Source organism: Narcine bancroftii, chromosome 4 (genome assembly GCF_036971445.1).
Source record: "Narcine bancroftii isolate sNarBan1 chromosome 4, sNarBan1.hap1, whole genome shotgun sequence".
In the NCBI taxonomy this organism is placed as follows: domain Eukaryota; kingdom Metazoa; phylum Chordata; class Chondrichthyes; order Torpediniformes; family Narcinidae; genus Narcine; species Narcine bancroftii.
This window is the reverse complement of record NC_091472.1, coordinates 172,153,176-172,169,665: the sequence shown is the minus strand read 5'-3', so window position 1 is coordinate 172,169,665 and position 16,490 is coordinate 172,153,176. Positions and strand designations below refer to the sequence as shown.

At 39.1% G+C, this 16,490-nt stretch overlaps 1 protein-coding gene across 2 annotated transcripts in view; it reads right to left on the bottom strand.

Moving 5' to 3' along the window:
* The window catches only part of LOC138761227 (solute carrier family 2, facilitated glucose transporter member 11-like), a 71,652-nt gene that overhangs the window by 34,409 nt on the left and 20,753 nt on the right, over positions 1-16,490 (bottom strand). For both annotated transcript variants that reach the window (XM_069933013.1, XM_069933014.1), the window contains exon 3: positions 438-536. In XM_069933013.1, coding sequence (XP_069789114.1) covers positions 438-494 — 57 coding nt within the window. In that variant the 5' untranslated portion in view covers positions 495-536. The remainder of the gene's footprint in view (positions 1-437; positions 537-16,490) is intronic.

Here is a 16,490-nt window from a genome sequence, read left to right as displayed (position 1 = left end):
GCATATTCAGTCTTGTAACTTTGGCCTTCCAGTCCTGGTGATAACCCAGTGGAAGCATGATAATGTCATTGTAAAAGAGCAAGCAAATTGTGTAATTGTGTAATTTGAAGTGTGATTAGAATCAGGGATGATCCCTCTGGGCGCTGGAACAACCTCCAAGAGACAGATAAGCTTCAGATTCTGCAACCTTTAGCAAACAATAAGCTCCTGGACAGACTCTGAGTCAGGCAGCATCCATGGGCAGAAATAGTCAACATTTCCGGTCAGGGCCCTTAATCAAGACTAAAGTAAGAAGGAGTAATGTCAAGTTTATCAAGTGGGGGGGGGGGGGTGGTGGGGAGGAAAGAGAAATCCATTCATCTGACAAATCAACATCAATGCAATATCATTTTCTTCATCCCACTAAACAACTCAACATAAAGGTGTTGGTAACTCACAATAGATGGTGCATTAATGAGAGATATATTGAGGCCATGCTGTAATGTTCCTCCCATTCCCGTGACAACGATTAGCAGCAGAAGGACCTTCAGGTGGAACTATATGAGGAGAAAGTATTCATAAACATGGCTGGCACTAGAATTAGAGTTCATACTTGTTAAGGTATGGTTGCTGAAAGATCCTGAGCTCATTTGATCTCAAATTTATGTAATACCAACAGTGACATTTTTATTGGAGAATCTTGTAAATTTTAAATTTAAATCTATGCATGCAGCATGGTAACAGGCACTTTTGTCAATTACACCCAATTAATCCACAACCCCCATACTTTTTGAAGGGTGGGAGGAAACCGCCATCTCCTGGGAAACCCACTCAGACACGGGGAGAACGTACAAATATGATTCGAACCTCGGTCCCAATTGCTGGCGCTGTAACAGCGTTGCACTAACCATGCTGTTCAATGCCTTGTATCCTGTCCTTAATTACATCTCCTGGCAACCCATTCTATATGCTGATCAAATTTTATGTTTTCTGGTATCAATCCAGATCTAACTTCCTTCTTGCATTACATACCTTCTGAGATTAGTTCCCGAGTTTGTCTCTCTGTAATGTGGCACCTGAAAAGTCCTCTTGTGAACATTCAGACTCTTAAGCTACTCCATCATTCTACCCAATCTGCATTTCAATTCTATTGCCATATCTTATCTCCTTTTCCCTTGATAACCCGACTTTAGAGAGAAAATAAACGTACTCTCTTTTTGTAAGGTCTGACAAAGCCAGTCACAAAAAGGTAAATAGCTGAAGTAATTCATGGGATCCAGCAGTGCACATGGTAGGAAAGGAATTGCATCACCACAAAGTCTGTGTTGATAGAGTTCAGGCGTGAACACTTTTAAACATTTATGAACATTGCATGATTCTGACCAGCCACGAAGGGAGTAGGATGGATAACTGGGCAATGGTTCATCAAATACTTTGAACAAGATCATGGATTATGTTCATTCAAGACTTTGGAATCAGAACCAAATGGGTTTTGCCATATTGGACTTACACCAGCCCATCAGGCAAACTTGGAAAGCAGAGACAAATATCTAACCCATGCCCTCAGTAACTGGGGCAGATGGTGCTGCGATACTGGTCAGAACCAGCTTTCAGCTACTGACATTTAGAGCATATAAGAACCCAAAACAAAATTGTAAATGTGATAAGTATATGTAAATCCTGTGAATCTGATGGCAAAGCAGCTGAATGAAATCGAAGGAAACATGGCAGTATCCAAATTAGAGGAGAAGGAGTTTTAAAGACTAAATCTGCAGAAGCTGCAAAAATTATTTGTGATTCGAAACATGAAGCTATATTATACAGATCAAGTAATCTCCACTGGTGGGCTTGAAGTAAACTTTTATAATTTGTTCATTTTTTGAGCAAATTTGGGCATTCATGATAAGATGAGCATTCATTGCCTATCTCTAATGGCACTTGGTCAGCCTTCTTGACCATTGTTCTCCTGATGAAGGTACTCCCATGGCAGTTGGTTAGTAACTTCCAACATTTTGTCCCAATGTCTATTTTCAAATGATCTTGTAGGTGGCAGCGCTCTTATGCTCTTGATGTCTTCAACCTTCTTGGTGGTAGGGATGGTGGATTTGAAAGGTGGTGCCAGCAGAGTTGTCCACTGTGCATTTTGTAGATAGTACACATTGCAGCAAATAGTGGTGGAGGAAAAGAATGTCTAGGGTGAATGACAAGGCACCAGTCAAACTGGCTGTTTTGCCCTGAATGGTGTCAAGCCTCTTGGGAGGTGCTGGAGCTACACTCCTCCAGGAAGGTGGAGCATCATCCACCACACTCCTGACTTGTGCCTTGTAGGCTTTGTGACATTGAGGGTGAGGCGCTTGCTGCAGGATACACAGCCCCTTATGAGTTCCGATAACCATGGTATTTATGTGACGTTGATTTGATCTTTTGATGACCCTGGCATATTAATCCAAAGGAACTCAACAACTGTAATGGCATTGGGTGTTAAGGGTAGGTGACTAAGCTCTCTCTTTTGTAGATGTCATTATCTGCCACTTCTGTGGCACAATGTTACTTGCTACTTATTAGTCCATGCCTGAATGTTAACTGGCTACATGCAGGGATGGACTGTTTCACTTGTTGAGGACTTCAGAACGGAACCGAATATTGTGTAATCATCGGCAATTATCCCCATTTCTAAGCTTATGATGAATGAAAGAGCATTGAAGATTATTGAACTGAGGCCCTTGCCCTGAGGAACTTCTGGCACAAAGACGTGGTGCTGAGAGGTTGACCTTTGACAAAACCAAGTGCCTTTGTGCTGGGTATAATTCCAATCATTGGGTTGTTTTCCCCTTTACACCAAGTGGCCAATCCTGCTTGGACACCTTAATGGAACATTTGGTCAAATGCTGCCTTGGTGTCAAGGGTAGCTACTCTAATCTCACTTCATGAAATCACCGCTTTGGTTTAAGTCTGGACCAAGACTGTGGAGAGATCTGGAGCTGAATGGGCTGTACAAAACCCAAACTGGTTATGGAATGCCTTCCTTTCTCATTGGATATTTTTTGTCACATAGTAACATATTAAGCATTAAGCTCTCCTGAATATATGCATGAATTGTTTTCATGTGTACACAGTGAGGGATAAAGCTCGTTAGTAATTAAGCCAAGGTGGGTGGATAAGGGGGCTGTCACCATTAGCCATCCCTGCTTCTTCACCTCACTACCATGTGCACAGGGCCTGACTGATATACAACCAGTTTGGCCATTTGCAATCAGTAATTCCTCTGAAGGAGGATTAGACTGTAAGGCAATTGTTGATAACTTGGCAGATTTAATGTCATAGTCAACTTTCATAAGTAACTATCTAACAGTCAGCCGATTAATGGGTGGATGAGAAAGGACGAATCCTCAAGGCTGGCATCCATGGGAGGTGGCCTGAGCAGTTAACTAGCTTACGATAAGAAGGACAAACAGATTAAAGATTATGTAATTGCTCTCTGTGATTTAATACACCAAAAACTGGTCAGCAAAGTTGAATAATAATGAAACTCATTAAAACGAGCTTTTAGGTCATAATGCAGCCTTATAATTTAAACATCCAACATGATAGTTAGGATTAGAATCTAGTGATTTTAATAATTTTACCCCTAGCATATATACCCATCTTGGGCTGAGACTCCACAGTTGCAGGATTTTAAAATAAACCACTATCTGCTCCTTAACAGGCTATTTAAAGCCTGCATTGAGCCTTCATTAGTTTGACTAGGCAATAGAATCTGGCGGAGAAGCACCGTGTCTCCTCTGCCTGCTCCACTAATTTATTTATTTATTCAAATAATTTATTATGTGTTATGTTCAGGATGTTAAATCAATAAATCGATCAAGTATGAACATTATTGTTGGTATAAATGGGACTATTTAAATCTCTTTGGCCATTCCATTTGTCACAGTCACAAGTGCACTTACACTTTTAGACACACATTGAGGTATTGAGATAATTATAAACCCAAAAATGGATGGGCTTGCAGTCAATGAGATATTAAAATGTTAAAAAGTCCTAATCTATACACAGGGTAGCTCTAAACCACTATTTCCCAGATTCAATGGTGTGATAATGAAAAGCAAATGTTGCCAGCCCCAAAGATAGACTGCCATTTACTTCCTATAGATGCTGCATGGCCTGCAGAGTTTCTCCAGCATGTTTGTGTACCCCAGAACCTGCAGATGTTCTTGTTGCCAGGAGGTAGTTTGCTTATTCACATTCCACATGGAATAGTAGAGCATAGGAGGAGTATGTCTGTGCCAGAAGACATCATGTCCAGGGGAGCTGCATTTGATCCCATTTCTTTCCCAGCATCTACATCAGCTGATCACCTATCCCAGACTGCAGGAAATTCATCACTAGAGAATTGTTGCCTGAGTGACCCATCTCCCTCTCCCCAGTTTCCGGCCACGTGCCCTTTCTGGGAGCTCCAGCTGTCTGGTGTGCTGCAAGTGGGCAACGGATACAGCAGAGGTGGCAGGGATCCTTCAGCAGATCAACGAAGGTGGCCATGTCAGCTACATGAGGCCTCCTGGATGAAATCACCTTCGCTGCCTCCCAGAAAGGGCTTGCAACCCATGGCTTGAGATCCGATTCCAAAGCTCATGCTAACATCATATAGAAACCTAGAAAAATACAGCATGGGAACAGACTCTTTAGTCCTCCATGAGAAAAAATATATACAGAAAAATCCCTGGTATCTGGAATTCAAGCAACTGGCAACCAGCAAGGAAAATAAATACAAAAAATTAAAATAAATAAAATGAAATAATAAGTAAAAAATATATACATTTAAAATGGTAAATGTTCTGTGAAGTAACACATAAACCTTTGGTGAAGATGGGAGCAAATATTCAGCCAGCAAGTTAGCATCTCTCCTGAGTCAATTACGTTAGTCTTGCATATAATCCTGACCAGTTGTTGAGGGCATCCAATTAAGTAGTTCCCTTGTGTCCAATTTAAACTTCTCTATATACCTCATTTATAAATTAAACTATCATATCTGAGTGTAAATTTTTAAAAAGCCCATCCAGCAGAAACAAATTTTGGTTATAATGTCATTTTCCATTTGTTTGAATTTTCTTAAGTTTGATTACTTGGGGCTGATAAAAGGTCATGGCAAGAAACATTAACTCTCCTTCTCTCTCCATTAATGCTGTCTGACCTGCTGAGTATCTCCAGTATATCCTGATTTTAACCAAAATAATTTGACACTTTTGATTATAGTTGCTTATGTATGGATTGCATTTCATTCCCTGAAATCTACAAGTAATTAAACCACAACATTCTAGCTATTTTTTTTTTGTTCATTGAATATTACTTCACTTGGTTACCGTTATTGCCTTTACTTACAAACAATCATACACCAGAATTTGGAACTTGTCCCTCAAGTTGGGTCTGTCATTTAATGACTTTACAGCTGATCTAATTTTAACCTCAAACTACACATTTTTACCTACCACTGAAACTTGCTTATCAAGAATCTATCGATTCTCTTGCAGCAGCCTTTGAAGAATTAAAATCTGCAGATGCTGGGGTTGAATGTGCTAGAGAAACTCACCAGGTAATGCAACATTCACTGGAAGTGAAAAGTTTTGGACCTGTGCCCATATCAGGAATCAGGATAAACAGGAAAATGGCTGAAATAAAAAGGTGGGATGGGGGAGAAGAAGGTGTGGGGAGAGGGAGGAAAGGAAGGAGCACAGGCTGACAGGTAAGAGGCAGTTGGATATAGGTGGGAGGGTAGAATAGAAAGCAGCTGAGAAATGATGGGGGAGAGGGCAGAGAGCTGAGAAGGAAGGAAAGTGGATGGGGAGCTGGAGGAAGGGAGACAGAGGGATAGGGAAAGAGAGAGTCTAGAGGGGAGAGGAGGGGGGGGGGGGGTGGGTAATGGAAATTAGAGATGTCCATATTAGTACCATCTGGTTGTAGACAGCCTCTTAAGAAGAGAGTTTCAAACACTCACAGACCTCTCAGAGAAAATGATTTTACATAATCATTGTCTCACCCTTATTCTTTCAGTGATCCCTACATCTAGATTCTTCACCAAAAGAAACATCCTCTCCATAGCCACCCTGACAAAATTCATCAGAATCTTGTTTGTTTCAAATTTTACAACCCCAGCAGATACAAACCAACCCCTGTTTCCTCATAAGATGCCGACCCATTCCAGATGTTCATCTGGTAAACCTTCTCTGGACTACTTCCAAAGCATTTAATTCCTTTCGTAAATCAAGAGATCGTTGCCATACACAGAATAACAGGAGTGGTCTTTCCCATACAGAATGAAAAATAACCTCCATGCATTTGGCTTTAACTTCCCTCACAGTAAACAATTACATTCTGCTAGATTTCCTGTTTACTTACTGAAATTGCTGATTGGTTGTTGGTAAATCATGCCTCTATAATCTCTCACCATTAGCATAATCTGTTTCATTTTTTTCCTGCAGAACTCATCTTTTTAATTGACTACAAGTTCCCCAGTCTTCTCATATTATTGTACACTCCCTTCTCTATTTCTTCACTCTGCATGTTTTCCTTTCCAAAGTCAACACCAAAATTCTGTATGTCCTCAGATAGATAACCCACTAGTCTATCTACTGTATCATTTGTTTATAGTCACAGAAGTTTGAAGTTTATTGTCATATACATAAATACAATATACAGATGAATAAAATCAGGTGGGGAAAGAGGAAAAATGAATAATAAATATCCATTGTTGGTTATAGTGCAAAAAGTGCGGAGTCAGTAGTGCGGACAGAACTTCATTGGGATCTCCCTACAGGCGGTGGTAGATGCCAGGTGTATTAAATGCAGATATTGATAGGCTCTTGATTAGCCAGGGCATCAAAGATTATAGGCATAATAGATCAGCTTGTGATCAAATGGTGCAGCAGACACAATGGGCTGTATAGCCCTATTCTTGGACCTTTGTCTTATGGTCTCATACCTCCAACAACTTGGTTCCTCACTTTATTTCCTCCCACTCTGTTCCTTTCTGTTCTCCCTGGATTGTGTTTCTCTGTTTTCTTTACAATGAACCCCCTTCTACACTCATTGCTCTATTATTTTCTCTACTTGCTCTCTGCTTCTCCTCTCTTTCATTCTTTGTCTAAGTTTCATTCTATTTCCTCTGTCCATGCTTCTCTCTAACCTCACTCCTTGCCACCCCCATCTGCCATTTGATTTTTGTTTCCCTGCATTTTATTTGCTTTGTACTCTTTGTTCTGCAGACGATGTTTTGCTCTCTATTTACTCAGGGCTCAAGCTCAAAAAAAGTTGGTTATGTATCTTTATCTTTGTATAAAGAACATTATTTGACCTGCTAAGTTTCTCCAGCATCATGTTGTAACTTGTTTATGTGCATTGCTCATTCCTTCTCTTCCTTCCCTTTACCAGCCTAAGGTTATTTATTGGCTAGAAGGATTATGTTGGTCTGCTTGTGATGTAAATAATTCTGCTCAGTTTGCCAGAAATAACTTTTAGTGAAATTCCCTCTGAATGAATATTGTTGAAAACACAGTTAGGAAATTTCACTTTTTTTTAATGTCTGTCGTACCCAACATGATATTACTTATTGGGATGCTCAGAAGGATTTTTCCAAGTGCCATGACTAACCGATATCTGATCTGCATATAACAGGTGCAGTACGACTCTAGTCTCATCACTGATCTCTCCCAATTTGATTCCAACCAAAAAATAAAATAAATCAAGGATTATGAAATCAAATGAAATGTTACAGAGTTCACATATTGTTAACTACTGTTACCATCCCTCTTTGTACTGAAATATATCTTTCTGCTCCCTGTCCTGTGAAGCAGTAATGACAATATTTTTGTTCCCCAGAAAAAGAACATCAGGTTTTGTGTATTAAAGAAACATATTCAAGAAACCGGTAACGGCAAAATGGAAGGATAGTCATTGTATTTCCACTGTGAGCATTTTACAAGGAAGGTAAAGCTGTCGTGTTTCTGCCATTGTACAATTTCAATCTCTTCTCAAGGGTAAATGGTTGACAGTATTTGAAGGTCTGTGCCCATTGCCAATGGAGACAATGACCTACTGCTCCAATGTACTCTGCTAAGCAAATCAAGTTCAAAAGAATGCAGAAGGTTTTAACTTTTTTTGGAGATCGAAGGGTTAATTCTACGAGTCTGCGCTACCGAGATGTCCCCGTTTGCTCACCAGCCTCTCTGTGGTTGCCCTTGAACAGAGATCTCAGGATTCCCCACAAGCAGCACAGCCTGGCAAAATTATCCCATTGTTTGCCCTGTAAATTCATCATCATGTATCATCACTGCAAACATAATCTACAAACCACAAAACAGATATCAATATTAACCATGTGCATTTTTAACATTCAGTTTCCAATCTGGTGAAGTTATAATGTGATCATACCAGCTCCTTCAGGATATTTTCCATTAGATGCTTGATCCCAAGCCACACCCAATTTCTGCAAGCAATGAAACGTTGCAAAGGGAACGAAGAAGGATCAATGGTATAAAGTTCCGGCATGGGTCTTATATAGAGTTTGTGCATGAGCAGATTGTTCCACAGTCTCTTTTCATGCTCTGTTAATTATCTTAAAAATACCTGAATTGCATTTTCTTCCTATTCTGTTGGGAAGACCAATTAACCTTCAGAAGAACTGGACTCCCTCATTGTCCAGGTGACTGTGATGTTGCAATCTATCCGAGTACCATATTTGACCCAGCTGAAAGTTTCTTTTCTTGCTAATACTTCTCCAGTAACATAACTTGTAAAATTCCTCCTGATTTTATTCACCTTACACTTAACCATAATAAAAGCAGAACTATTATTGTGGGAAGAGTCAGCTGTTCAACATCCACCATCCCACTCTGCTCGATAACATTGGTTGAGCACCATCTCTACTTTAACCATGACTAAACTGAATCGGAATTCCTGGAGTTCAGGTCTTTAAATATGATGGTGACTGTGCCAGTGGTAACACTATGAATGATGCCCATGAATGAAGTTCTAGTACGATTGGAAAACTACTAGACCTGTGCCAGCATGAGAAATAGATATAGAGGCAACAGTTGGCAGTCAAACCCTTGCTTCACCACTGTAAGAGATCACGGTTAATTATTTACCTCCACAGTAATTGCACGTCCTTTGATTCTTCGAACATTCAAAATTCTATCTATTGCTGTTTTTTTAAATTTAGACATACAGCTTGGTAACAGGCTCTTCCAGCCCACGAGCCCGTGCCACCCAATACCCTGATTAACCTACCAACGTGGGAGGAAACCGGAACACCTGGAGGTAACTCACATAGAAACAGGGAGAACGTACAAGTTCCTAACAGACGGCGCCGATTCAAACCCAGGTCTCTGGCATTGTAATAGCATTGCACTAACTGCTAAGCTAGCTGTGCCTGATTTGAACATTCTCAGCAACTGTTTTCTTGGGGACAGAATCCCTGAGATTTATTACCCACAGGGTGAAGACATTTCAAACCTCTTATTTTGAGAGAAAAAAATGTATAAATGCTGGAGGAATTCAGCAGGTCTCAAGGCATCCAGAGGAGATAAAGATATATAACCAATATTTGAGGCCTGAGTCCTTCCTCAAGGTATGAATAAATACAGGCAGGCTCCTGCACAGTATTAAAAGGCTAGTGAGAAGGGAAGAATGGGAAGGGGAGGGAGTACAGAACAACAGTCAATGGGATATGATAAGAGGACAGGAGATAGGAAAGGTGAGAATTGTTAGAGGGAGGGGTTGTTTTTGGCTCTGTGAAAGGAGACAGAGGGAAAAGGTGGGAGGAGATAGAGCGAGAGAGAGAGAGAGAGAGAGAGAGAGCTAGAGGAAAGGAGTCATAAGGAAAGATGGGGCGGGGGTGCTAATGGAAACTGGAGGTTAATGTTAATGCCGTCCAGTCAGAGGGTGCCCAGATGAAAGATGTGGTGTTTTTCCTCCAATTTGCAGGTGGTCTTGGTCTGGCAGTGCATGAGACCATGGACACACATGTCGGCAAGGGAATGGGGTGGGGAATTGAAGTGGATGGCCACTGGGATTCTGGGTCCACAAGAAGGAGGAACAAACAAGAGGAGTTCTCCCCATGTACCCTTGATTGGAGTTATGGATCATCCCACTTTCCCACCCTCCCCATAAGTCTTGATTTTCCTGACTGATTATCACTCTATCTCAGCTTTGATTTTCCTGCCCACCTATAAAAATCATAAAGGTTTCAAAAAGGTCACTTTTATCTTTTTAAACTCCAGTCTGCCCATTCTGCCAAATCTCTCCTTGTAAAATAAAACCCAGATTTCAACCATCAATTTGACGAATGCTTGTTGCATTCCCTCTATTTCAAAATGCATCCTTCCTGAGGTAAAACCCACAGTCTCAAGATAATACTGTTATTTTTGACCTTAAATCCTCTTGCAAATAAGGCTAGGATACATCCTGTTTGCCTTTGTAATTACTTGCTGCATCTGAGTATTACTATTCAGTGATTTGTGTACAGGTCCCCTTAAACACCAAAAAAATTCAGTCCATCAACATTTAAAAAATAAACAGCTTTCAAATTGTTTTCAACCAAAGTGATTGACTGCATTTCCCCATTATATTACATGTTCCTGGCCTTTCCCTCAACTTGTCTGCATTTTCTTGAATTCTTTCTGAATCCTCCTCACCACCCAGCTTAGAATCACAGCAAACTTTAACATATTACACATGGTCCCTGCATTCAAATCACTGACAGATTGTGAACATTTAGGGTCCAAGTACCGGTTCTTGCAGGTCACAACCTCCTAATCCAAAAATAACCTATTTCCACACTCCACTCATCAATTCTGTATCCAAAACACTGAACAGCATCGACTTTAATTGTATTTATTTACATCTCTATCAAAGTCTTTTCGTTAATGCAAATACACCATATTTGCAGCTTCTCAATCTATTCTGCTATTTACACAGAACGCTAATCAATTTATCAAGCTTAATTTCCTTTTCATAAATCTATGCTAATTACCCAACCCTTTTACTTATCAATTTCACGACCAAAATGTAAAGAAACTTTCCCAATCCTCAGGTTTACTGGTTTATTTTGGCCTTTTCTTTTGACTTAATACTAACACTAACTTCTCTTATTTATTGTGGATGGAGTATATGTAGCTATGTATTAACAGTAGCATGCAGAAGGGAGGTTGAAAACTTGGCTGAATGGTGCAGTGACAACCTGGTCCCCAATGTTACCAAAATCAAAGAGCTGATTATGGATTTTTGGAAAGCCAAAGGTGTACAACAAACAGTTGATCATTGGGCGGTCAAATTTAAATTCCTGGGAGTCACTCTCTTGGATGAACTTTCCTAGACCCAACACACAAATGTCATTGTGAAGAAACCACGTCAATGCCTCTACTTGCTCTGCAGTTTGTGGAGGTTTAGTATGACATCAAAAGCCTTGGCAAATTTCTACAGACGTGTAGTGGAACACTACAACATGTGTAGTGTTGACCAGTTGCATTGTGGCCTAGTATAGGGGGCACCAATATCTCTGAGTGGAAATCCCTGCAAAAGATATGCAAAACTCTCCACCACCATGAATAAAATCTACATGGAATGCTGCCGTTAGAGAGCAACAGCAAACATCAAGGATCCTCACCACCCAGGACGTGCTCTGTTCTCGCTGTTGCCATCAGGAAGGGGATATGGGTGTCATAAGGCTCATACAACCAGGTTCCGGAACAATTGCTACCCCTCCACTTTCAGACTCCTCAACAACAAACTCAGAGATTCATTTAAGGGCTCTTATTTTGCACATTATTTATTGTTGAATATTTATTTTCTGTATTGCACTTTCTTCTTGTTTACATTTATCTTTTTTGTCTTTCCTTGAGCACAGTTTATTTGCACTATCGATAAATATAAATTCTACCTGCCTACAAGAGAAAAGAATCTCAGGGTTGTATGTGATGTCATGTACATAAAATCAGAACTTTGAATTTTAGTTCTTAATTGATTTTCTAATCTATCTTGTGCAACTCACATTTCACAGATAACTTCATTTAGGTTTAAGGTCCAAGTTTCAGATTGAACTAAATCACTTTCAAATGTAACATAAAATTATGTCGTGTAATGATTACTGTTCTCCAGTAAAAGGCCAATTAACAGAAAGATGATTGATTAATCATTTCTTGCCCTTTCTAAATCTAATAGAACCTGTTCTCTTGATGATTCCTCAGTATATTAATCTAGAAAATTATCTCTTCTACACTCAATAAATGTATCCTCCATATTACTGCTGTGTAGAGCGCATCGAAAGAACCAAAGACTTGTTGATCCAAACCAAGGCTTTTATTAACTAAAAGACTGGGCATATCACATGTAGGTCGACCAGTCCAGAATGACCTGGTCTGGCTAGGAGCAATCCTTTAAGACCTGCCAGTAGTTGTGGCTACGCTCTCAGCCAATCACAGTCATCCTACACTACAATCTGTACATATACACATTAGTGATAGAATCTGTACTACCACTTTCACCCCTTCTTTGAGAAATGACCCCGGGGTGGATGGAGGGCTGTAAAAAAGAAAAAAGAAAAAAGAAGGGTCTGGTGGAGGTTAGGGGCTGTACTGGTCAGGGGGCCTGACCATCCGGCGTGACCGCCATGGTGCCAGGATTGGGGTCACTGGAGTTGTGTCGCTGGCAGGCTTGTAGGGTGTGGCCACTGCTTCCCTCAATTCCCCAACGGCGTTGTCGACAGTCTGGCCTGAGCTGCTGGGGTGGTGCTGGTCCCTCTGTTCAAGCACATGACCTGGGGGAGAAGGAATTGGGGGAGGTTTGGTTGAAAGCACTGCTGCGCCTGATCCGGCTTGAGCTAGGTCCCTTACCGAGACAGTGTCCTCCCGCCCAACTGGGTACTCGATGTAGGCATAATGCGGGTTCGCATGGAGCAGAGTCACTCGGTCAACCAAGGGGTCATTCTTTGAGTACCGGACATGATGCCGTAGGAGGACCAGCCCGGGAACCGTGATCCACGCCGGTATGGTTGTTCCCGATTCGGATTTCCTTGGGAAAGAGAACATCCTTTCATGGGGGGTGGCATTGGTCGCGGTGCATAGGAGGGAGCAGATGGAGTGTAGGGCACTAGTGAGCACGTCCTGCCAGTGAGACGTGGGGAGACCTTTGGACCGGAGGGCAAGTGTAACCACTTTCCAGACGGTGGCATTCTCTCTTTCGACTTGCCCATTACCGCGTAGGTTATAGCTGATGGTCCTGCTTTTTTTAAAAATTTTATATTTTTCACACTAAAAACACATTGATCAAGATACATATATTTTTCTTTTCAAATATATACAGTGTCGTTTTCTCACCCCCCACCCCTTCCCATCCCATCCTCCCTACCTCCCTTCCCATTCATTTAAAGTACAGAATCTAAGATACATTAAACCCGTCAAACAATGTTGTCACTCAATAAAATAAACAAGAAATTCCACTGAGTCAATTCTTTTCATTTCTTTCTCCTTCTGTCATTTTAGGTGGTAGATGTCCCCGGTAGGTTTTCTCTATTGTGTTTTATGTATGGCTCCCATATTTGTTCAAATATTGTAATATTATTTCTTAAATTATATGTTATTTTTTCTAATGGAATACATTTATTCATTTCTATATACCATTGTTGTATTCTCAAGTTATCTTCTAATTTCCAGGCTGACATAATACATTTTTTTGCTACAGCTAGGGCTATCCTAACAAATCTTTTTTGTGCACCATCCAAATCAAGTCCAAATTCTTTGTTTTTTATGTTACTTAGGAGGAGGATCTCTGGGTTTTTTGGTATATTGCTTTCTGTGATTTTATTTAATATCTGGTTTAGATCTTCCCAAAATTTTTTCACTTTCTCACACATCCAGATTGCATGAATTGTTGTTCCCATTTCCTTTTTAAAACAAAAACATCTGTCAGATACTGTTGGGTCCCATTTATTTAACTTTTGAGGTGTAATGTATAGCCTGTGTATCCAGTTATATTGTATCATACGTAACCTCGTATTTATTGTATTTCTCATCGTTCCAGAACATAACTTCTCCTATGTTTCCTTCTTTATCTTTATGTTTAAATCTTGTTCCCATTTTTGTTAGTTTTACCATTTGCTTCCTCATTCTCCTTTTCTTGCAGTTTAATATACATATTTGTTATAAATTTTTTGATTATCATTGTGTCTGTAATCACATATTCAAAATTACCTCCCTCTGGTAACCTCAGACTGCTTCCCAATTTGTCCTTCAAATAGGATTTCAGTTGGTAGTATGCCAACACTGTATCTTGAGTTATATTATATTTATCCTTCATTTGTTCAAAGGATAGTAATTTATTTCCTAAAAAGCAATTTTCTATTCTTTTGATCCCTTTTTTCTCCCATTCTCTAAAAGAAAGGTTATCTATTGTAAAAGGGATTCGCTGATTTTGCATCAGTATTAGTTTTGGTAATTGGTAATTTGTTTTATTCCTTTCTACATGAATCTTCTTCCAAATATTGAGCAGATGATGTAATACTGGAGAATTCCTACGTTGTACCAATTTTTCATCCCATTTATATAATATATGTTCAGGTATCTTCTCCCCTATTTTATCTAGTTCTAATCTAGTCCAATCTGGCTTTTCCCTTGTTTGATAAAAATCTGATAGGTATCTTAATTGTGCGGCTCTATAATAATTTTTAAAGTTTGGCAGTTGTAAGCCTCCTTGTTTATACCATTCTGTTAATTTATCTAGTGCTATCCTCGGTTTCTCCCCTTTCCATAAAAATTTCCTCATTATTTTCTTTAACTCCTTGAAGAATTTCTCCGTCAAGTGTATTGGCAATGCCTGAAATAGGTATTGTATCCTTGGGAAAATGTTCATTTTAATACAGTTTATCTTTCCTATTAGTGTTAGTGGTAAGTCTTTCCAATGCTCTAAGTCGTCCTGTAATTTTTTCATTAGTGGATAATAATTGAGTTTATATAGATGGCCGAGGTTTTTATTTATTTGTATACCTAGGTATTGTATTGCTTGCATTTGTCATCTGAATGGTGTTTCTTTCTTAAATTTTGTGAAATCTGCATTATTCATTGGCATTGCTTCACTTTTATTTGCATTCATCTTGTATCCTGATACTTCTCCATATTCCTTCAATTTCCTATGTAATTCTTTTATTGATATTTCTGGTTCTGTTAAGTATATTATAACGTCATCTGCAAATAAACTGATTTTATATTCCTTGTCTTTTATTTTTATCCCTTTCATTTTATTTTCAGTTCTTATCAATTCTGCTAGTGGTTCTATAGCTAACACGAACAATAAGGGTGATAGTGGGCATCCCTGCCTTGTTGATCTGCTTAAGTTAAATTGCTTTGATATATATCCATTTACTGTCACTTTCACCAATGGCCCCTTATATAATGCTTTAATCCAATTAATATACTTTTCTGGTAAACTGAATTTTTGTAATTCTTTGAATAAATAATTCCATTCTACTCTGACAAAGGCCTTCTCTGTGTCTAAAGCAACTGCTAATGTTGGAGCTTTATTCCCTTCTACTGCATGAATTAAGTTAATAAATTTACAAATATTGTCTGTTGTTCGTCTTTTTTTAATAAATCCAGTTTGGTCTAGATTTACTATTTTGGTACATAGTCGGCTAATCTGTTTGCTAATAGTTTAGCTATTATCTTATAATCTGTGTTAAGTAAAGATATTGGTCTATATGACGCTGGTGCGAGTGGATCTTTCCCTTGCTTTGGTATTACTGTAATTATTGCTGTTTTACATGAATCTGGTGAGCTTTGTGTTTTGTCAATCTGGTTGATTACTTCCAGGAGGGGAGGAGTTAATAAATCTTTAAATGTTTTATAGAATTCTATTGGGAATCCATCCTCTCCTGGTGTTTTATTATTTGGTAGTTTTTTTTATTATCTCTTGTATTTCTACTATTTCAAATGGTTCTGTTAATTTATTTTGTTCCTCTATTTGTAATTTTGGTAGTTCAATTTTAGTTAAAAATTCATCTATTTTGTCTTCTTTCCCTTAGTTTTCAGTTTGGTATAATTGTTCGTAGAATTCTCTGAAGTTTTCATTAATCTCCGTTGGATTATATGTGATTTGTTTGTCTTTTTTCCTTGATGCCAATACCATTCTCTTAGTTTGTTCTGTCTTAAGCTGCCATGCTAGAATTTTGTGCGTTTTTTCTCCTAGTTCATAATATTTCTGTTTTGTCTTCATTATGTTCTTCTCCACCTTATATGTTTGTAGTGTTTCATATTTTATTTTTTTATCTGCCAATTCTCTTCTTTTAGTTGTATCATCCTTCATTGCTAATTCTTTTTCTATATTTACTATTTCCCTTTCCAACTGCTCTGTTTCCTGATTGTAGTCCTTCTTCATCTTGGTTACATAACTTATTATTTGCCCTCTGATGAACGCTTACATTGCGTCCCATAGTATAAACTTATCTTTCACTGATTCCGTATTTATTTCAA